General features: G+C 38.6%; 1 protein-coding gene across 5 annotated transcripts in view; it reads left to right on the forward strand.

Moving 5' to 3' along the window:
- Positions 1-14477, forward strand: part of DOCK4 (dedicator of cytokinesis 4) — a 242770-nt gene extending 228293 nt beyond the window's left edge. For 2 of the 5 annotated variants that reach the window (XM_032687917.1, XM_032687918.1), the window contains 8 exons: positions 21-141; positions 668-749; positions 964-1073; positions 2201-2368; positions 4571-4643; positions 7057-7170; positions 8090-8151; positions 11406-14477. In XM_032687917.1, the coding sequence (XP_032543808.1) occupies positions 21-141; positions 668-749; positions 964-1073; positions 2201-2368; positions 4571-4643; positions 7057-7170; positions 8090-8151; positions 11406-11831 (1156 nt within the window). In that variant the 3' untranslated portion in view covers positions 11832-14477. The remainder of the gene's footprint in view (positions 1-20; positions 142-667; positions 750-963; positions 1074-2200; positions 2369-4570; positions 4644-7056; positions 7171-8089; positions 8152-11405) is intronic. The other 3 variants (XM_032687919.1, XM_032687920.1, XR_004357092.1) reach the window with 2 other exon arrangements.
- The last annotated feature ends 9058 nt before the right edge of the window (positions 14478-23535 follow it).

Genomic DNA, 23535 nt, shown 5'->3' on the forward strand with positions numbered 1-23535 from the left:
TTTCCTTATTCTTATAATAGCCCCTTGAGTTACCCAGCTGTCAATCGGTATTCATCCTCATCACTGTCATCCCAAGCTTCTGCTGAAGTCAGCAATATCACTGGGCAGTCAGAAAGCTCAGATGAAGTTTTTAACATGCAGGTACAAATTATTGTCATTCTTCAAGCTATACAGAATCTTTCTTACAAGGCTATTTAGTGAAGTAATGCTTCTATTATTTAATTCAGAAATCTCAAAATTATTGCAGATACTTCTTTTAAAAAGCAAGTTTTTAAATGGGCTGTTAACCTCATTAATTTAGAAATAACTTTTTATGTAACTGTTTCCTCTTGTTTAAATAGAAGCATTCATTTTTTACAAATGTAATAAGGAGCAATGAATGGACTATGATACAAAGTCATCTGACCTTACATAGACTTTTCTGTCCAGTTGTCACAGTGGAATGGAATTGTTTCACTGTATTAATTGCATTTATATTTGTTTAATGTTTTACTACGTTCTGTGTAATTAATTTAATTCTCTTTATACTGGTTTGCTCTTTTGAAACACTGATAATCTATTTTAAGAAATTACAAGTTCTTTGTTCTAGTGAAAAGTATGCTATAAATTTTTGTTTTCCAAACTAGTAAGTGTGATGTGATAATAACAGCTTCTCTTCCATATGCAGCCTAGTCCGTCTACCTCAAGCCTGAGTTCTACTCATTCTGCTTCACCTAATGTGACCAGTTCTGCTCCATCCAGTGCCAGAGGTCAGTGCTCATCTCCTGTGGTAAACTATATTAAATTATACTTGATACATTACGCAGCTGAATGTCTGCATGACATCACTGGTCAGACATCAAATTTAGCCAATTATTTGAGGAATATGAATTATTGGGGACAGAGGATTTCTTTGTCATAAGCATAGAATTGAAATCTCTGTTTCACTGCATGAATTTAATCACTTGACACATTTATTTCTAGCCTCTCCTCTGTTGTCTGACAAACATAAGCATTCCCGAGAAAACTCTTGCCTGTCTCCCAGAGAGAGACCCTGCAGTGCCATCTACCCTACTCCTTTGGAAACTTCGCAGGTAAGAAGTTTGTTGGGAGTCCTCAGAGCACAAATAAATCAGAAGACACATGCTGAACTTCGAGCGGATTCAATCTCCTCGTTGTTTTTAATTTTCAAGGGATTTTTTTATGTTGTTATAAGCAAATACTCTAAAATATTTTACATGAAAGAGATGTGAATAGAATACATGATACTTGATCACATTTCTGCTTGATTTCCCTAGGTTTAGATCTGTTTCTATGTATTTACTCAATGCAGTGAGAGAGAGATGCAGAAACTTACCAGATGACACAGCCTGCTTGTGTGGAACAACAGCATTTGTTCTATTCAGGGAAGAAGAAAAAAGAAAGACAAATTGTTGTTGTGGCAGTTATCCTTGTTGACTTCCCCTTTATTTCTTCTGAGAAAGCTAATTCTAGCCACTGTGAGATAATAACGCATTCCATGTGGCAATTCCTATTTTTCAATGTAGTTTCAGAAAAAAAGGATAGACATTTTGTTACTCAAATGAAAAAAATAAATTGTGTTCTTACCTTAAAATACTGTTATATAGGTCTTTATGAAATGCATTTCTTTTGGGTATTCTGAAATGCAAAATGAGCTTGGTGAGCTGGCTGATATTGAATTCTTAATTCATCTTTTCTTATTAATGGACCTATTTTCCTAAAGTGCTTTCCTTTAACACAGTTGCTGTTTTAATCTCTGCCATCACACAATGCACCTCTTGCTGAAGCTGAGAAAGATGAGAACATACAGTGCTAAAGGCCCTCCTTTCAACACTCATTTCTATCAGAAGTTTTGCCTCTGATAAAAACCAATTTGCTTTCTTTATTTTAGAAATTATTTATTGGTTTCTCATTAGTTCTTTTCTTGTCCCTTGTTTCTTCAATTATTGAATTGGCTCTTGATTTAATTTTTTATTTCTTTTCTGTTTAAGTCCTCATGCTGTTTTCTGGGGGCTTAAGAAGTAATACCGAAGCTTAGCCAGATTTAAGGACAGGTCTACTTACAGTAGATATATCTACTGGGCACTTTCTCAGTGGTAGTGGAGCCAAAACAGCATATAGGAAAGATCAGGAGATGTTCTTTAAATAAAGCGGTTTTACAGTTTGCCGCAAAGAAAAATTATCCCATTTTTGCTCCCAGACTACAAACTCTTGCTTTGCCAAGTGGAATGCGACTTCTATCCCCCATTCTATCCGAGATTCCATAAGGGAGGCTGAGGAGCTCGTAGGCCCAGTCTCCGCTCTCTCTGAGACTCGCCCAGCAGGAAAATCTCCCAATCTGTCTCTACCCTCAGTGTCCCATGAGAGGGTAAGTAGAAAATTAACTTGCTCATACAGTGAAGTATGTTTCAAAGGTGAGAAGGTTTGACAATTTCTTTCTGCCCTTATAACCAGAAACGAAGATATATCTTTCTGGGGAAAGGTGAATTTCTTTCTCTGGTGCTCTGTTCCCATAGCAGTAAAAATGGACTGTGACTAGAAACAAAATCCTGATTCTTTGCCTTCTGATTAAGAATGGGAAAAGAAATCCTCGGGACAATTGTAAGGAGATATCTTAGAGATGCCTGCAATTCTAAATCAGAATTTGTCTGCTCAAACTGTTCCTTGTCCTTTCTACTTTTATTCTAATACCAGTTAAATTTCACAGTCTTGGTTGGAGGTTCACGCTAGGTTAAAGAGGAAAAGACCACCCATTTATGAAAGACTTTGTTACAGTTTAATGAAACCAATTTTCACATTAGTGTTTCAACTGGGAAAGATGAGGTACACAGGCAAATTCCTGCACTTGAAGTCCTTTCAGTCCATAGCTACCTTATTTAAGGAAGTTTGATGGACTTCGTAGAACAAGACCACAGCAATACTGCATCCACTTCCCTCATTGAAATTGATGCTCAAGGTTATGTACAGCTGTTTTCAGTCAACATCCATTTGTGCTTGCTTTGTGATCTCTGGCTGAATGATTGTACAGTGTCTCTCCAGCTCTTCCCATACTCTGAACAGGAATGCCTGCTGTCATTGACTGGTCAACAAGCCTCCTTAGTTTTTGCACTATTATTCGTCCCAATGAAGCTTAAAATTTCACATTTTTGGGGTTTTTATTTGCGTGTCATTAAACATCCTCTGATTGCTCTTGTTCTTTCACATGGTTTTAAATTTCATTCTTTTAGTATGTCCTTGTTTCTCTGTATTTCATTCAGCTTTTGTCTCTTTATCTCCTTCAATTTCAGTTGCTTTTTCAGCCTTTGCTCTTCACAACAGAAAACAGACTTAAACATTTGCGCACCACATCCTAGTGCACTGCAGAGTTGGTAGGCAGTGACAATCCAGATCAGGCAGGAACACCTTTTTTGTCACATTAAAGTACATATGTAGTTTCACCACCTCAGTTTAGTGGTAACTTCAGGAAAACAGATATTTCCTGACCCAGTATGACTCTAATATGACATACAGCAAACATAATGTAGCTCAACGTCTAAAGAATTCTCTCTGTGAGATGTTTAAAGTCCAGTTGAATTGGGCAACTATTTGTTCCTCACTTTGTAACATGGAGCTGCAACATGTCAGATCAACGAAGATTACTTTGCAGCTGGGTTTGCCATCTTGTGGAACCACAGCATAGTACCTCACCAATTTTGCATGGTCCTCTGTGAACAGTGGGAAGAGATAAAATACTAGGATTTTCTCTGGATTGCAGTGATTTTCTGATCTTACTTTAAAAAAAAAAAAAAAAAAAAAAAAAACAAAACAAACCAAACAAAAACAAAAACTCCAAACAAACAAGTAAGAAAAAAAAGAGTAAAGTTTATCTTGTTCTCATTTCCTCTGGAAAGTACATCTGAATTACTTGTAGGATTGACTGTCTGCTGTTTACATCTGCTATCAAGACAAACCAGTGACTATGGATTATTTGAAAGCTGCCAAAAAAAGTAACTAATGGAATTTTAAAATTGGTTCATAAATTTACTGTGATTTTTTTAAATAAATGAATATTCAGAAAACGAAAGACGAACACACTTTATGGGTCAGCTCTTATCTACTAGAGAAGTAAGAACACTGTTACCAAAAAAGTCAGGGTTGGAAAACAATACACAAAACTTTTCTGAGGTAACAGCCATAACTTGCATATTGTCAAACATTACACCTTATTCAGATCTTGATTCTGTAATGAAATTTTTGCAGATCTATCCCTCTATTTGTTTCGTAATCTGTCAAGATACCACTTGAAGAATGAGCTTTATTTTGGTTTTTGAGGTGCTGGAAACTGTCAGAACTCAGTAGATAATAATCCTCCCTCTGATTTCAGTGTGTACAGTTTTCAGAAAACTAGTCTACTCCCTTTCTGTATACACATACTTTTATTGAACTGTTTCAGTTCTTGGGTCTCGTTTATCAATCTACCTCCAAAGTAGACCTGTGTAGTAGGGATAATCATAAAAATATATTTGTTTTCTTAAAAGCTACCGAAATACAACAGCAGCTGTATGTAAACCATGCTGTTCTCAATTTACAGAGAATGCTGTTCAATCATACTGGAGATGGTGCTTTGCCACGAAGTGATTCCAATCTGCCTGGCCCTGACAAAGGTGAGCGGAAATGCTGCAACATACCAATCTTGGAAGCAATGAAAATTTAATTAACCCCTCACGTTCCTGTAGAATGCCAATTCTTTTGAGTGCATACTGTCATCTCCACGTGTCAAAACATTCTAACTGACTAACTAAATTATGCTAACAATCTTAAGTTTCAATATAGTTTGCCAAAAAGAGGAGAACATGGTGTTTGAATGAAGAGTTGCACTCAAAAGAAGCCCAGAAGTTTGCAGGTGTGGGTGATGGAGCAGCAAGTTGCAGCCTGCTGCATGTGAGAGCTGTCTTTTCTGCTTCTCGAGAGAGATAAATGGGGCAATGAGCCAACTTCTGGAGACTGGGGCAGAGGGAAGCTAAAGAGTTGGGTAGAAGTTGGTACCTGCAAGTCTTCGTTACCAAATATAGATCAGTGTGCTTTTGTTACACTCTCACTGAAAAGAGCAATTTTTGGTTTGTTGATTTTTTGGGATTTTTACTTTTAATTACAGTACATGAGAAATCTATACATTTCTGTAGACAAAATATTGCCTTTCATAATTTTGCACATGGGGAAATCCAATATTGTTGGCATAGTTATTGTGCCACTATTTCATTATGTGCTTCACATCCATAATATGCTCCATCATTTCATTATGGAACCTTTGTGGTATGCTGAATAAAGGATACAGTTCAATAGGTATATATTTGAAGAATATACTGTAACAAGAACTGACCAGGAAGCAGATTTTCTTCAATAAGAGCTGTTTTTTTAGGTATTTTTGTGTCAAGTTTTTATGAAAGCTGAGGTGGAATTTTTCACAGGGCTGAAAATCATATGAAATAATTTAACATGGAAATGGCAAAACTTTTCCACTGACCTATGCAGCCAAATAGATCACAGAATTGTTAAAATATTATCTTCTGGAGGTTTCAGGAGTCCAAAGAACTGACTGCTTAAATGACTTAAAAGAAAAAATTGGTTTGTCAAGAGATTCAGGCATTTGAAGTACCTAGGTCTGGTGCCAAGTGGTTTTTAGGATGAGGGCAAAGCCATACTGCTAGGTGACAGCTTAGAATAAAAAGCAAAGACTGTACTGAATATTTTGGCAATAAAAAGCAAAATGATCCTCTAGAAAATAGATTATTCTGTGCACTGTTCCCAGGGTCAACTAATGTGCAATTAATACTGTAACAATATTGTTACAGATATGAAACCAATATAATTTGTACTGTACTTACTGTATTAAGTCTGGTGTATAGTGGGGTTGCAATCCTGAGAACTCTCAGTGTTGCTATAGTAGCAATAGTTGATGCCATCAGTTAGCAACAAAACTTTGCTTTTTGTTTCATCTTTGGAAATAAGCACAGGATCCTTGCATGTGATTCTCTACTCACAATTGAAACAAACAAACTAGAAGGAAACTGTCACAGCAGGGCAAGATGTTTGAGGCTTTGAAGATGTTTTTTTTAGGGGAGTGAAGGGTGAGGTGAAGGGGGAGGTTTTGAAGCATTTTTTTTCCCACTCTTTTTTTTTTTTTAACAATAAATGTAATGAAAGTTGTGTGTTTCAAATTAGCTTTTGTCCTGTCCATGTTAAATGCCCTGTCTATCTGTGTGGCTTCTTTCCAATATTGGTGACTTCTTGATAACATGAGATAATCCAGTTCTATCAAGGAAGCTGTTCCAGACCTTATGCGAAGTCATGGAATTTGGTAAAGCTAAAGCACAAATAAATACTACAGCCAGTTTTATGCATGTCAAGGTGATAGTCAATTTACATGATTAAGCAGAGATTCTTGACCATGGATACAAACAGTGCATAGAAATTTTCTCAGTCTGTGATAATTTCTTAATTTGATTTTTTTTTTCTGTCAGGCGCTTTTAATTTCTTCCAGTTTTTACTCCCTTCATTTTACGTAGTCTATGCAGGCAACAAAAGACTGTTAGCATGGAAAGTTTTATGAAGAAGATTGATTGGAATTTGGCAAGTTCCTTTGTCTAGTCCCTTCTGTGTATAAAATGAGTTAATGGAAATAGTTTACGAATAGTCTGTTCCCCTTTGCCTGGAAACCTCTAAATAGGAGTCTGGTGCAAAGATAAGCTTGAAGCCTGTTAATATAATCAGTTTATCTCCCTTTGTGGCTGGATTTGCAGTGCACCAGAATGCTATCTCAGCTGCTGCTGTTGATGGCCCCCAGTGCTATACAGTCACAAACTGACCTGAGGGCCAGATGCATACATCAAGCAACTGGGAGACTGACAGCTGTTATTTAGGAGCTTTGCAAGTGGTGATGTAATCACGAGGGCTTTTCAGGCATGCTTATTAAGCTGTTTATCATTTTCACTCTGTGTATTCTTACTCTCCTGGATAAAGGCAAGTCAGAGAAGTGGAATTGTTGATGCCTGTGACAGCTTTTTCATTCTCTTCCAGCTGTAAACACCACCCCAAGCAGCTGGAGCCTGGATAGTGGGAAGGAAGCCAGAAACACATCAGAAAGTGGAAAGCTTATATCTCCTCCTGTACCACCAAGACCTGCACAGACTGGTGAGTTAATGGACATTTCAGGCAAAGCTCCAGTACTTTAAGGATTCTTTCCACTCTGATTAATGTTTAACTTCTTGGGCAGGTTAGCTTATTATTTGATTTCTTACATGAAAGGCTGTAGAACTGCCTCTGTGGGTATTTTAATCTTCTTAATGTTCTCTGAAGTACTCTGTTTCCAATGCTCTGCCCCTTCACTTGATGACTGAGTAGTTTCAGACAGTTCATGCTAGTACTAGGGAGTATGATCAAATTTAGTCGTTTGATTTTATGATAATTGGAGGTTAGCAATCAGAAATGTTCATTAACCACAAAGAATCTTACTGACCAGAAAATGCACAGCAATCATGCGGGTACATGAGTTCTGTTACTATAACCAATTTGCCTTTCAAAAGATTAATTTTCATTTAAAGAACAGGCTGCTTGAGTGATACTAACAATATAATTGTTCTCAAGGGTGTGAATACACTTTTTGCATATTAGACTTATGCCTCAGAGTATGTCCAGGCATGTTTCCAGTATATTTGCAGGTAAATGTTTGATATATTTTGTATTGTCTTTTTTCTTATTTGACATATATATACATAATATATTTCTGAAGAAAAAAAGTGAAAAGTTGTAATACTGACTCTTTTTTTTAATTCTTTTATAATTTGTTAGGATATAAACCAATTTACAGCAATGTCAAATTTGTCAGAAAAGGCAGATGCAGAAATTTCTTATACTTGGTTGTACTGCAAGATCGTCCTGAGAACAAAGTAAAATAAATAAAATCTCTAAAACTATTTACAACCATCAGGAAAGCACCTAGAGGGAATGAGAGATAATGTCTGTGTATCAAATGATCTCCTATCCACTTAAAAAGATTTCTTAGTGAAAACTGTAATGCCAAGAGTGCACTGAAATCTTTCTAACTTTACAGCATCACCAGCAAGACACATAGCCTCTGTTTCCCCTTCTCCTGCTGGCAGATCACCAATGAAGGTAATATCTTATTGCAGTGAATTGCTTTTGTGAGACAGATCTTGTGTGTTCTGGGGTAGATAGTATATATTTAATGTACATGATTTGGGATTAAATTATACATTATTTTTATTATCATATACCTATACAAAAACCATTCACAAGAATAAGTAGTCATAATAATTGCAGCAGCTCTGAAGATTTTAAAAAATGCAGGCAAGAAACCTAATCCTCAGAATCTTTAGCCTCTCAATATCAGGCTTCTCACATGGATAATCAAGCTCACTGGAGTCAGTGGACAGAAGAGAGAGAAAGAAATACATGTAAGAGGTGTACAGTGGTCCACCTACTCCAGAATTCTGTCTCCAACAGTGGAAAAAGGAGAGATGCCAGCTAAGGAGAACCTGTTGTGCAACCCATTCCTCTTATTCCTCCAGCATTCAGGGCTGTTAGATTAAAGGGTATGTTAGAGAGTAACCCCTGCTTCAGTCATTTTAGTGTCCGTTTCCTCTGCGGAATGATCCAGGGAGGTTGTGTAAGAAGTTGGAAGTAGTTTGACACCTGCTAGTAGGATACATTAAGCAATAGGCTGTGAATAAGCATTGGTTGTTCTCTAGCAGTTAAACACCCAAAGCAATTGGAGATCCAGGCTAAACTGAGTAGGTTTCCTTTCTATTTCAAGATATTTGAATGTGTTGTTACCCATATATTGGTACCTGCTTTTTTGCTGGAAAACTTGACTCAGAAATCTGTGTATTCCACAGCACTGGAGGACACGAACATGCAACCTGTTTATTCCATGCAAACCCCAATACTGACAGACTGCACATTAGTCTCGGGCATAGCCTTTACCACACCATTGAAGCAGAGATAATTCTGCAGTTAGAAATACTAGAGTCAACAATGTGGAAGGAGAGCAAATAGAAGGGAGCCTGACTGGTGCTTCAGGCACTCAGGTGCAAGGGCAGACAGCCCTGCCAAAATGGCCCCTCAGCAACCCAATGCCTAACTAATGCTACAGAAGTACACATTACCTGCGGAGGAAAGTGGCAGCCAAGAATATTTCCTTTCCTCTTGAGGTCCCCAATCACAAGTCCACAGTCATGCTCCTGTTTGTTTTCCCATAAGCCTGTAACGTTTCTACTTGTGGCTGCACAGTGGTCTAAGGTCAACACGGAGCAGTTGGGCAGCAGAGTGCCCATAGTCCTATTACTATAGTGTCCCTTCTGCTAAAGTGAGCACCAATCCCAGGTTTTGTGCTAACTGCTTACTAGGAAGCTCTTTAGAGCATTAGGATCTGTACAAAGATGAGTGACTTTGTTTTTTGCCTGAATGGACTTGGTACTACTGATTTTTAGGGATGTTTGAAGTTTGTCCTAGCATTTTCCTTCCAGAGGTCTGGACAGAATTTAAACATTTTACAGACAAAGTCTGGATTGCTGCTTGGGAAAGGAATGCTGGCCCAAAATACTTCTGAGAACTGCTGCATCTCACTTTGAGCATGAATTTCCAGACTCTATTGGTGTCTAAATTGTTACTTGCTATTGGTGAAAGCAGGCTGCACTGCTGTCAGGAAGCAAGTGCTTACCCCTGCCAGCTTTACACATACTTGCTCTTGTTCAGAATGACAAAACAAAGGTCCTAAACCTTATCTATGGTCACTTAATCCAAGTGTCAAGTGTTCTTGGAAATGGAGCCAAATATATCATTTACTTGAAAACCTTGACCCTGGATGTTTGTGGGAGTAGGAGTGCAGCTGCAGCCTCCTCACATATAGAGGAATGGAACATGAAACAAGTAGTTAAACAGGCTCCTCAAAACGACTGAAATGCCTTCACCATGTATTGAGCTTTAAATAAAACTTGCTCTGCTTTGCCATAGCCATATACAGGGCCTTAATTTTTAGCTTGTGTTCCAGCAGTGTGCTTCCAGAGAAGGTCATTTTAGTATACAAAACCCACTGATCTTAATTAAATATTTTTTCCCCATTGATTTCAGTGTTCTGTGGATCCAGTCCTAGATGGATAACTAAAATTATCTCAACAGCATAAAGTCAGTGTAGCCAGCTCTATACACCCATGCCCCTCTCCTCTTCCTCTACTCCTATCCTTTTTGCATGGCTCACACTCTCACCTCAAGCTGAGCAGCTGAGCACCAACCAGTCTAACAACAACTAGAGTGAGAAATTTGTCTTTAATGTGATTCCTCCATCCCTTTTTTTAGCCTGTGCCTGAGGCCATTAAGTCTGAATTGTCTCAGATGACTCCAGTCAAAATTAGATATGTTGCAACAACTTTTCAACTTGGACAGTGGGGGCTAACCTTTTACAATTTTCAGTTGAAGTTGCTTCACTGGAATAGGATTGCTTGATGTTTTTAGGTAGGCCTTTATTGTCCCCGCCTTTTATTTTTTGTCAGCGCTGTTGTTGCTGCTTGGGCCCTCAGCTTCCTATACCTCACCATCCCCGAGAGGCCTGTGAGGCTGCTGATGCAGCCCCTGGCCACTTGTGCCCTTGTCTCTAAGGTGGAGTGTTGTGTTTGTGTGTCTGAGGAACATCTGGGAGATGGGGGAGAGGAAGGATGGAGAATCTGCAGATAAAAATGCTGTCTGCAGCAGCAGTGATGCCTTCACCTCCTGCCATCCTGCTGCTGCTGCTGAAGGGGAGCAGGAACAGCAGCTGAAGGGGGCTGACCCCCAGCAGCAGCTCTTACCTTGACACCTGCTTTGGGCTTCCCCTCCAACGCTGATATTATGGTGCACTCGGAAATGATGCCACGATGTAAATGCACTTGTCACTGCATGATGATGCACTAAAGCTGTGAGGAAAAGCTTTGGAAACTGAATTTGGGATATGAGAGCCTGCAATAGCAGCAGTGGCTGGGCTGCAAGACCTGCGCTTTGGCGTTAGGGGGCAGGACACCCCCAGGTATTCCCTATGCCAAGTGATGCATTCCACTTGCAGCTGGGAAAACTAAGAGTGCATTTTAAAGGCTTCCAGATTTTTCCAGTGTACTATGATAGTAAGATAACATTTGAATGCAGTTTTACTTCCACTTACATGAATTACTGTGCATGAGCACTATCTAAGATGTACCCAGGCACTATTGAAATTAGCTTTTTATTGGTTTCTTACTAGATCTTGATTAAACATGGGCACATGTTTATCAAAGCTCCAAGTCCATGCGCTGTATCTATGTATGTTTTCAGTCTTAGCACAGAAACGCTCTCTCTCATATACCCCAGGTAAATTCTTCTTCCACCCTTTTTTTGAGCAGGGGTCTGTGCAATCATTCACACCATCTCCAGTGGAGTATCATTCCTCGGGGCTCATATCAAACTCTCCAGCACTGTCAGGGAGTTACAGCAGTGGCATCTCTTCGCTCAGCCGATGTAGCACATCAGAGACATCAGGCTTTGAAAGCCAAGGCAGTGAACCAGCAGTGACTGTCCCAAGCTACAGCGTTTCTGAGGAGCCTGTGAGAAAAGAAAGCAAAACCCCGCCACCCTACAGCGTGTACGAGCGGACTTTGAAACGACCCGTTCCTCTACCTCACAGCCTCTCCATCCCACCCGCCACAGACCCACCAGCACTGCCACCCAAGCCACAGCTGGTTCGGCCAAACAACCTGGAAAACAGCAGCAGGAGGACTGAGCAGGTTCCCCGGCCCAGGCCTCTGCCCCGCAAAGTCTCTCAGCTATGAGAAGCCACTTTTGTATTTAATTGCAACCAATTCTTTACTGTTTAAGAAATAATATTTTTTAAAAATGGTAAAACTGGTTTAGTTAGGCACTTTAATATTTTGCCCATCTTTTCTTTTGAGTAATTTTGAAATGCTTATTAATATTATGTTGCACATTTGAAATGAAATTACTAATTTAGGTTGCCAGATACTGTAGGAAGCATGAATGAGAGGATTGTTGTTTTGTTTTTTTTTTTTTTAATTTTATGGTGGTGAATACTGATAAATGCTTTTATTTGTACATTATTTTTATTTAAAAAATTAAATCTAAAACCCTACAACTCTCATCTGAGTGAGCCGAATGCTTCTTACAAAATGCAGAATATACTGACTGGATCTTTACTACTAGAGATAAATGCACGCTTTCTAACAAAGTAGTCCGTAGAGTAGGTTGTTTCTGCAAATAGGCTGAAAGGCGTTTCTCTTATGAACAGGTCGGTCATTTTAAATGTATGTGGAAAAACTGGGATATAATGCAAGTTATACTGCAGAGAACTGTTGTAAGAATGTGGTTTGGAATTTTTGAACACACTTATGTTATTTTTAAGATGGATAAATACCTGCATTTCATTCAGTGTACAGCACCATTCTGGTGAATCCTGATAAGGTTTTGTGCCATTAATGTATTATTGTACCTGACACATCCTTTTTCTTTTTGAGGTGCAATTTACTTTTATTCTTCCAGTAGATGTACTTTTGTTGTTTTTAAAGTGAGCAGTTTGCTAGTGGAGGCTCTCTGCTTTTTTTGAAAGTTCACCCTAGAATACAATCTACGTATGAAATAGGTACCAATGAATTGTTTAACTTGTGTACAAGAATCAGTACTGACTAGTACCAAGGCAATTCACTAAATGAGCAAATTTTTAAAAATACAAATTGCTGGTTATTGATCCATACATTTCAAAAGCTAATTGCAAATATTCTTAATAATTTTGTAAAAATCTGGCAAAAATTCTGAACACTTCTTTCAATGTGTATGTGCCATTGGAGCCAGGTTTTGGTTTTGGATTTGCTTTTTAGCTTGAGTTCATCACCATCATCTTTATTGTAGCAGAACGGTGTTTGGCCTTAGGTTGTGTTTTAGTGACTGGCATCTGAAGAGCTTTAGAAAGCTAATGCCAACATGTAGGAATATGGAGGGGAAGGGAAAAAAAGCACCTTCTGTATGTAGTTTTTGTATCCTCTTTCTTTTACTGACTGTTTAAATGTGCTTGGGAACAGATGTGTGAACTGCATTTTAAATCATGCTGTTAAAAATATTCTCCCTCTTTTGTTGGGAAACTGATGTTGATTTTAGCTGTGTTTGATTTGTTGATAGTTTACTGGAAGAAAGTGACCACTTTTTTATATTCTCTCAATTAAACCTTCAGCAGTTACAAGCTGTTGATGGTAGTAATAGAGGTTTTCTATAATAAATGTTCAAGTATTTTTGTACATAATTGGTAAATTTTAATAAGGAGTGTACCATTATGTGAAAAAGAAGCAAACAGTTGTGTATGCAGTAAGATTGTTATAATTATGCCAAATACTTTATGTATGGAAAAAAGAATATTTGTAAATATGTGCTTTTAACAATAATTCTGCCATATTGACTTTACAATTTTGAATGTCAGAGAAAATAATATATGTTAAAATATTTATGTTTTAGTGAAAGTATTCATAACTTGAAAAGGAACATATGAATTTTAGCTTTTTATCTTGCTGATTTCAAAGTCTGAAATTCCTTGAACTAGCTCTTGCTTTCTTCTATAACAGTTTTGTGTCTGTAACCACATCATAAAAGTTGTAGAAGGCTACATATTTATGCTGATATAAAGAATTAATGCCTGAAATTTAAACAAGGTGTCACAAGTAAGATAACAAAACTGCTTTGATTTTTTTTTTCCACCTATGTAGTTTAATAGATTTTGTTGACTAGTGCTTGAGCACAGTATGAATCAGTGTTATCTGCTCCTGAAGCCATTTTTTTTTATTTCTGGCAGTAAACAGAGTTGATGACTTCATCATTTGCGTGTATTACTGGTCAGCTTTGCAGCAAAACATTTCAAAAGTCGCTGTTTACCTAGACACTCATATTGGTTGCTGCGTAATGTTAATATGGAATAAATGAACTTGATTAATCTTTACAGTACTTGTTTTCTGCAGAATGAGAGATTATAGTTGTTTGTTACAGAGTGAAAGTTCTGAATCCTTGTCTTGCTAAATCCTTTTTTTTCCTGTTAACCACCTCCTGATGGATTGAGTTTTCTCGCTATTTGGATCCATAATTGCTTTGTGAGACAAGGTGGAGAGTATTGACCTGCTCTTCTGAACAACTGAAGAACATAAAACTAGGGAGTTCATTGTAAATTAACCTGCATGAGTGCTCTGTTTTTATAACCATGACATCAGGAATACTCTGAACAATAGCAAACAGTGTAAAATTGACAGAGAACTCTAAAACTGAGTTGACACATTTTCTGCTTAGCCAGTTTTGACAAATTGATTTTGTAGATCAGCCTTTCAACCTGATTACTTATAAAAAATGTAGTACGAAATTTTGTTATGTATGTTGCAACACCAAGCGCTTGAAAACCTAATGTAAATAAAGGTCTTGTTTGAATTTTATGTATTAGTCATAAATATAATTTTAGCACTTTCTGGATGATGATGAGTAATTCAGAAGCTCATCTAGGAGGACTTATGAGAATAAGTTGCTGTTACTAGTCTATACCTTGAATGTTAGCCAATTTATGCATAATAGGTGAGATGATCTTGTATTCAAATACCAGCATCTCACATATAATATCTTTGAGATGCAACAGAAGCATCTACGAACTCGCCTGGCTGTCTTTACTATGATGCAATTCAGACTGGTTCTCATGATGGGGTAATACCCTTGTAGTGTGAGTGAACTCAATTATGATGTTCCAGGTCAGATCATAGCTAATAGCCTGTGTCCTGAAAGAAGCACAACCTGGTTACCCCTTTGTAGTAGAGGTTTCAGGGTAGTGCAGTTATTGCCCTGTTCACACAGAACAGGGTCTAACTATGTGTAAATCTTCTCTTCTATATGAAAGTGCCCTCCTGCCTGACTGTTCTTCACTGATTGTCCAACACCACCTGCGAAAAGCACAGCAGCTGAGCAGAAACATACCAATAGGCAGGAGTCAGTGCCTGAGGTATAAATGATGAAAAGCATCTTGTTTTGATGTAACTGTGGTCAGTGAGGCATGTAGCAGCACTGTGTCAGTAACCCCAGGTTACTTACTCCTGTTGGTAGCTGGATTTTCTGCTGATCTGGGCAGAGCCTTGACATATGCTGGCTGAAGGGTAAAGTCCCATCTGGTGTGACAGTGTGGAAGGATGTTTGTCACTGAAGCCCTTGAGATTCTGACCTTGAACCAGCTCCTGTAGGAGAAAGCCCTTTTCATACTATTTTGTCTTTGCCTTCCCCTTGTCATTTTAATTCAGCTTTTGACATATATTTAATATAAGAAATTAGAATGACTAGTTACTTTTGCTAACATTAACAAAAAAATTTTGGGATTAAACAGCTAAACTATGCAAGCTTCAGGAACAGGAAAGGTTTAGAGCCTTTCACGTGTGCACAAAGCACCAGGATAGAGTGACTCTTCGTGGGTGGTAAAATAAGGCTGCTGAAGAAAGAACATTAAATATTTTTTAAGAATGGATTGCTCAGTAAGGAACTCGGTGTGTCTGTATTGACTGGCTGAGGACTGTGCAGACTTCAGTGGGGATGCAGCCTATGACATGAGCCTCCTAGGCACAGCTGGGCAAACTTACTCAAGTTAGAACTTGTCACAACTCCTCTCTAATTGACTGATACTTATTCCAGGAAGAGTGTGTTAGAAAGGAAAAGAAGGTGAACAGTGTGTGTTGTGTGGGGGTTGGAACAGGAAGGGTGCAAATAAAATGCAAAATCCTTCATGGCCTAATAATTAGTCCAAGTGTGTTTTCACTCAGCCAGGAAAAATAATAGTGGTAGAAATTGAAATGCTAGCTGAAATAAGCATAAAATATATATCTTTAAGCTATTGTAGCATAATGTTATACCATCTTAACTGCTAGTTGAGCTGAAATGGGTGGAAGGGAAGCTGCAAGTCCTGATAAAATACAGGGTGTTTTTATTTTACAAAGGCTTTGGGGTAGGTTTTTTTCTCTTTTGCTATGGCTCATCAGATGACAGAGAAGACTGACTGCCATGAGGTGCAAGGGCAAAGAAGTTGTAAATAGCAAAGCCCTGCAAGATAGCCAATTCAGGGAAATATTTTGAATATTTGAATAAGCAGCTTTTTTTCTTAACTCACAGTGCATTTTATGGGTGCTGATAGTGCATTTTGCAACTAACATCTCTGTATTTTAGGGAGCAAATCGATGTCCAAATTTCATAGGAAACAGCTGATAGCTCATAAGCTGCTGAAATTTTGGTTAAATATTTAATGTTTTACATCGATTTGCTATTGGAACTAGATCCACTTGTGTATTTCAATTTATTTCCTGAAAATTTTGCAGAGAAACTCTCCACATTACATTCTTGCTTATTTGTGAGACTTCTATCATTGCTGGGTTTTGTTGACCTCACTGACTTCCCTTGAAGTGTTTCCTCTTGCTTTTCAAAAGAAAGACCATCAGTGAGGAGCTGCTTCAGCCTTTCCCGTGGGGAATTTTTCAGAGGTGCAGCCTGAAGGGGATGCAGCACAGAACTACTCCATTCCCGGGGGAGACTATTAACAAGAGCCTTGGGAACAAAAGCTGAGGGGGAAGTTTACCTATAGAGCACTTGCAGGAGTTTGTGCTCACAGATACAGCGATAGGTCAAGGACTAAGGGACTAATCTAATTTACTAAAATCAGGAGGTGGGGTGTAGGTAATGTCCTGCAGGCTTTACTAAAGGGTGAAGCTCAGTCCCAGCATGTCTTATAAATGGAAATCCTTTGCCTTGTTTCCTGATCTTTTAAAGGAGCAAATAATGCCGGATAGACACATGGGGAGGGGCAAGGGTGGTGGTGGGAAGGCTGTTGGTTTTATTTTAGGGTTGCTGAGAATGGGGGAGGCGGGGAGGGAAGAAATGCTGAATCTACACTTTAAGCCTAAGATGACTTGAGAGACCATTGTTCTGGGTCTTTGGGCCAGCTTACAATCAAGTGATGTAACTTGTGCAATGATTTATCCTTATACTCTGAATATGCTCTGAAGAGCCAGCTGCCCCTCTGGACTTCCATGCCAGTCTCTTTTTGTCCATCTGTTGCAAGAGAAGGGCTTGCTGTCTGGAGCAGAGTCTGCTGCAGCCTGACCTCAGCGCTTCTTCTTGAGACATTCCTGGAGCTGGCTGGCATTGGCTCCACCAGACAGGGAAAGCTTCTAGAAGCTTCTAATAGAAGGCAACCCTGTAGCCCCACCACCACTGCTACCAAAACGTAGCCACAAAAACCCACCACACTAATGAATTTAGTCCTACCTGTAGAAAATAAAAGTCTAACACTGACCAAAAAGCACATTACAAGGAACAAAATACATCAATAAACTCAGCTAGTGCATTAGGAGATGAAACAACAAATATTACAGTGCTGCACTCTTCTCAGGACATTAAGTTCAGCAAAGGAAGACTCTGCACACTGGACAGAAGCTTTTTATGTTGCCAACGAGTTTTCCTGCATCTGCAGTCCCCCCTCCAAGTTCTGAGACAGAACTGAAGCACATCCTGTCAATCCCCCTGAAGCTATCATTCAGTGAACTTTTTATAGCTGTAAAACCTGAGCTGCATGATGATAAGCAAGCACAATCAAAGCAAGTCATAACCCACTACTTTGAACATGCAGACAGGGGCTATAGGGGAGCAAGAAGGGAGAAGAGAGAAATTTTGGTTTTGTGCCATAAACATCTATTTTGACTTCTGGAATATTTGCTGGGGTTTGAGAAGTACTGGATTTTTACCACATGCTTTACTGGGTTTTTCTCCTCTGTGTGAAATAATGCTGGGGAGTAGTTTTCTCTTGTTTCCATGAAGATTTGAATGATGTTATTTGTCTTGTACCTAAAGAGAGTGGCTCTCAGGGTTTTGTTTGTTTTTTTTCCCTCGGTCTTGTGACAGGATAGGACAGAAGATTTAAGACAAAAAAAGACTGTGGTCAGTGCTATGTGATCTCTTAGTTCAGAGGTGCTCATGGACAAGGGAGTATTCAAGACCAGGCTGGATGGGGCTATGAGCAACCTGATCTGCTGAAAAGCATCCCTGCCCACAGCAGGGACATTGGAACCAGATGATAGTGGTCCCTTCCAACCCAGGCCATTTTATGTCTCTATGTTCAGAGAAGAACATCCATGTTCTCTAGCTATGTCTTGATCCCATACCTTCAAAGGGTAAAGTTCAGCTCACTACTGGCCCCTCAATGCCCATGCCTAAGGACAAAAAATGGGCGAGCTCCATCTTGCTGTGGGAAGTGTGCTTCTGCATATGCCTTGAACATGGTGAGGTATGAACAAGGATGGGCAGCATTCCATGGTGCCCATGGAATGAGAGGCCACTCACCTTTGTGTCCTTACTGCTGCAGCAGTGATGTACTTGTGGTATGTTGAGTATCACAAATAGTTGTCATGGCATTGCACACAGTTGTCTTACCTGCAATGAGCTGCAGCGCTGTGAAGAACACAGAAACAGTTAAAATGTCAGATTGTAAGACAAAATTGCTATTTAACATTCTCACCAACACTACATTTATTTGTCTTGAAAACTGGGAAACTTGGTGGATATTTCAAGCTCTCTCAGTAAGCCTTTCCTGGTTCAATGCTATTTTTACCGAAGATATCACCAGCCCATCTTGCAAGTGAAGCTTTCAGTAGTTGTGCTACATGAAACCAGGCAGAGCTTGAATGACAAGTCTTCAATACTGCATGGGCTCATTAGAGAGATTTGTATTCCACAGTGGGCTGAAGGAGAGGTAGTGACCTGGGAGACTCTGAGCAGGCATGAAACCACAGAAACAGCAGCAGAAATGACAGCAGATGGCAGGGTCAGCTCATTAACTGCATTTATCTAATGGAAAAGTTCCCATATAGTCAAATAACAATAAAAAAATCATCTGTCAGAAATTCCACCTGGTCATAATTGATCATCATTAATAAATCTATTCCAGAACAAGCTGCCAAAATCTCAGCTATGATCATGTAACTCCAACTAATTAACAAACAACAATCACTGAGGTGAGTTGCTTTGGCTAAGTGACAAAAGGAACCAAAACTGAGGCTGCTGTTGGCAGAATGGAAAGCTGCTTTGTGAAGGTATGCTAGGCTGACAAAACATCTGGCTAGTTTGCTGTTTTGGTCTTTGATAATCTGTGTTTTGTGAAACACAGGGTTGTAACACTTTGATCTAGAAACATTGATTATACATAGAAAACTGAATACTGCACCTACATTATCCTGAATTTGCCCTGAAAACTATAGGTTTATCCCTGATTTCTACCTTGGTCTCTAAAAAAAAAAGGCAACAGACAGGAGTCTACCTGTTGTAGAAAAGAGACTCCACTTAAACCATATTGATAATTTATTGACATAATACTGACAAGTTTCAAACCATAAATTAACCTTTCATGAAATTATCTGTGCTGTACTCCTGAAAGAACACGACACTCCCCAGTAAGCTAGTTTTGCTTGCCTCCCCGTCCTTATTTTGAGGGGCTAGTTTAGAACAGGTGCTCTGAAATGTGTGCAAGTGCTTGCAGTAAGGCAGGATCTTAGAGGCAAGAAAGCTTTGTGCCATGCAGTCCTTGTATAACATATTTAGCAGCACTAAAAGTAAATTACTTAATAATGACAGAGAACGACAGTTTTTTAATCTCACTGCTGAATCCTCAGCTTGGCTGTAGCGCAGTCAGCAGCACTTCACAAAGGTATTGCTGCAGTTGGTTTTATTTTTATCTGGAGCAGACAAATTGCTGTGGCTTCTCCTCGGGTCTTCTGTAGGTGTCTTGTGCGCCCTGCCTGGAGAGCAACACATTGACAAGGTCATACAGCAGTCAAGGGAAGACTTGCACTCTGCCTTACCTGCTTTGGCTGCATTTCAGTAAGTGCCTATTAAATGATGCTTCTGCACAGCACAGTCAGAATAGCGCAATGCAAGCAAAAGAGCAGGTTCCCATCCTTAAGCATATTTCCAGTGGGAAATCATCGCATAGTAAGAGTCAGAAAATAGGTAAATAGATAAAATATCAGAAATACTGACTCCACAGCAGAGGCTGCTCTTGGGCAATCGGGTTATTAAGGTGAGTACATTGCTGTATGAGTTCTCAGCACCCGAAGAAAAATACTGAAGGTAATGTTCAGGTCAAAAAGATATTGAGTTCTTCAAAAGGGATATGTTTTTGCACAAACAGGTTGTGAAGGGGCGCTAGTTTCTGATTTTTTCTAAATATGTTTGCAATAAATAGCAGAGACTACTGGTAGATAATGAAGATATTAAGAGAATGTGTCAAAGAATAGTTTATTATTATTATTATTTTAATGATCTTATAAAATTATTTAAGCAAAAATAAATTAAAAATTTTGTTTTCCAGTGCTAATGTTCTCACTTTTTGGTTTTGTTTGTCTCTTCAGACTAAAGACTCTTTTAAATTTAGTGGTTTATTAAGCAGAGGGGTTTTTGGTAGGCTTATATATTATGCAATTGAGAATAGCCACGTAGTCCTTTGTGTAATTAGAATTTTTTATGGAATGAGAACAAAAGTATTTAAACTTCAAGACTGGCTCACTAAAATATTTTTGGTTTAGGCAGATTGCAACCAACATAATTTTGTTTAAGTTCCTTCCTCTAAAATTACTGTATCTAACAGGAGTATGAAAAATATATACGATCAGGTACATACTTGGGGTGAAATTGGAAGCTCTTTAAACCATTTAAAATCAGATAGTTCAGAGGCAATCACCTTCAACAGACTAATCTTGAAGTGCTCTGATGTGGTGGAAGAATTGAAGCATAAAATTGCAATTACTACATAGTTGTGTTTTATTTCTGTAATGTGTTTTGAAATCAAGTGATGCTACACATGAGAATTTTAAAAAGATTTGTTGATATACAGCATACAATTAATAAAAAATGCAAAATAAAAGAATTCATACTCTTTCTAAGCTGTCAGAAATAAATGAGAGCAGTGTGGCATGTTACAATTTGCAAATTTCTCATGTGTGTTTGGACAAAACCCCTCAAGTGTAAAACTTGAAGTAAATTGATAAGTCTAAAAGCACAATTAGTCTACTAAATCCTTCAGATTCAATAATTACCAGTTAAGTGTTACACACAACATTACTGGAAAAACATTTTTCATGACACTGAATGATTATCAGAGTAGCTTTGTGAAAACAAAAGTTTGGATTACCATGTCATCTGGATGCTGTTCCACAGATTTCAGAGTACTTAATCCCAATTTTCAAGAGACAAATAAATAAGGAAAATAGTTTTCCCTTTACCTCTTCAGTCCTAAATTCAAAAAACTCCTTACATTCCCACGCTGATTTCAAACCAAACTATGAATACAGAGATAAAAAAGTCAAACCCAAAAAGCACACCCTCTTAACTTCAAACCTATATACTCTGATCCCTAAACAAAGAGAAAACCCCAACATTTTAAAATTATTACCTTTAATTTATATTTTGTCCTCACACACACAGAATTTGCCCTAGCAGAGCTGATGACTTGTATCTCAGAGAGTCCCCCGACCAAAGCTGTAGTGAGGCTCAGTGCATATGACTTACAGTGTTACCCAGAAAATAGAGTTTTATTCTGGTAGTTGATCTTAGTTCATGCTATAATCTCTGTGTGTCACATGAAAATGTGCTTTATATGTGATACAAAACAAGTGGATGTTTTTGCCTCACTTTTCAACCAAGACATATAAAGATGCTTTCCCATTATCATGACATGGCATGACATGACATGACTAACTGCACAAAATATTCAAGGTACTTTGACAAATCTTTACTAGTATTTATGGAAGATATGGTTTTCTAGGCTTTTGACTTTTCAATGTTTGCAAATTAGTTTAACTAAGCCACAAGTCATGCAGTATTCTTTTTTAAGAATAAATGTTTTACTGTATGTTAAAAGCTTGAAAGTTCACATTTAATGTTTCAGAAGTTGGTATTTTCCCTTTCTTCTTAAAACCTAGGTCTCAGGCACCTGGAAAATATGTAAAATGATGAATTCCTTATGCAAACTACCTTTTTCTTTTTAGGAGAAATAGTTCAGCTATGGCTTAGTTCCAAAACTGAGGTCAGCCATCTCAATTTGATTTTAAAAAAGAGGTCTGACAAAAGATTCAGTAGAGTTGCTTGGATTTACAGCATTTTAACTCTCAACGGAACAGTTTAACCTGGAGAGAGCTGTTGAGTTTACCTGAATACACACGCTATATTGAATGCTATACATTTGAAGGGATATATGTATTCAACTGGCATCTGGCAGTCATCCAAAGGGACAAAAGGACAAGGCCTGACCTCACTCGCTCTTCTTTGTTGATACTTAAAAGTCTGTATGAATGTGTATCTTTGCATTTAGCATTCTCTAGGTTTGCAAACTGCCATGACCAAGGCAAGTTGGTTTCATCACTGTGCTGGGTAGCTTGGCATTTAGCTCAAGTGCAAGTCTGCAGTGATCGACCTGGTATTTCCCACAGCCTTTTCTCCTAGAAGGGAGACACCAACCCAATGTGATCAGAAGAGCCAGTACCTCCTCTTTCACCCCATAGTCCCATGTTAAAACACTCTGCTGGTACATGGCTGATCCATATGCAGTTTTCAGGTAAATCTTTGACCGCTATTGAGACTGTCACAATGTGGTTATGGTGTGGAGACCATATCACAACTTAGGGCAAACTTGCAGTACAGTTAGTAGTCCCTTCCCAAATTTTGTTAAATATGTACAATTAATTATGTCGAGATTAGTATGCATGTATTATTGTTATATGTAATATACTTTAAATGTGCTAAATATTAGTTGGTGAGCCTGGGAACAGATTCCCCAATAAAACCAATATGAATGTCAAACCCATTAGAATGAAGAGGTACATTTGTTCTTCCTTGTTACATGTCTTGTTCTGTCTCAGTTGTTGTACATGTGGTGTCCTGGTTGCTTTCCATTGGAAAATAGTCTGCAGCATTCTGTCCTCTACAGCTTCCCCGGCATACAAAAATGCTCTCCTTAACAGGCTACCAGTACAGGGTAAAGCGCTCCTGGTAAAGCTATCCCGGTTTGGGTGACATAATCAGCAATTTGCTGTATTGTCACACACAGTGTGACTCCGTTCATGTGTTTCTGAGGGGAACAGGAAACCATGACTCCATACCTGCCTCCAGTCTGCCTAAGCTAATTTCATTTTTCATTTAATAGTCACCTGCTGAAGCAGAGTCAGAGAGCAGCTCTCACAACTTGTTTAGCTCCCTGGGTGAACATTTCAGTGAATAAGACATTGACTATATCATCGTCAGCAGCAAAGTACCACAGCACACAGCTTGTTAAAAGAGCTAATCCAGATGCCTGTCCTCAGTACAGGGTTTGCCGCTTCCAGCCGAGTGCACTGAGGTACACAAGCCTTAAAAATGGTGCAGCTCCAACCATAGCTGTCCCTGCAGATTTAGTATTACCTAAGGAAATACCACTCTCAGATAGCT

Source organism: Chiroxiphia lanceolata, chromosome 5 (genome assembly GCF_009829145.1).
Source record: "Chiroxiphia lanceolata isolate bChiLan1 chromosome 5, bChiLan1.pri, whole genome shotgun sequence".
Taxonomy (NCBI): Eukaryota; Metazoa; Chordata; class Aves; order Passeriformes; family Pipridae; genus Chiroxiphia; species Chiroxiphia lanceolata.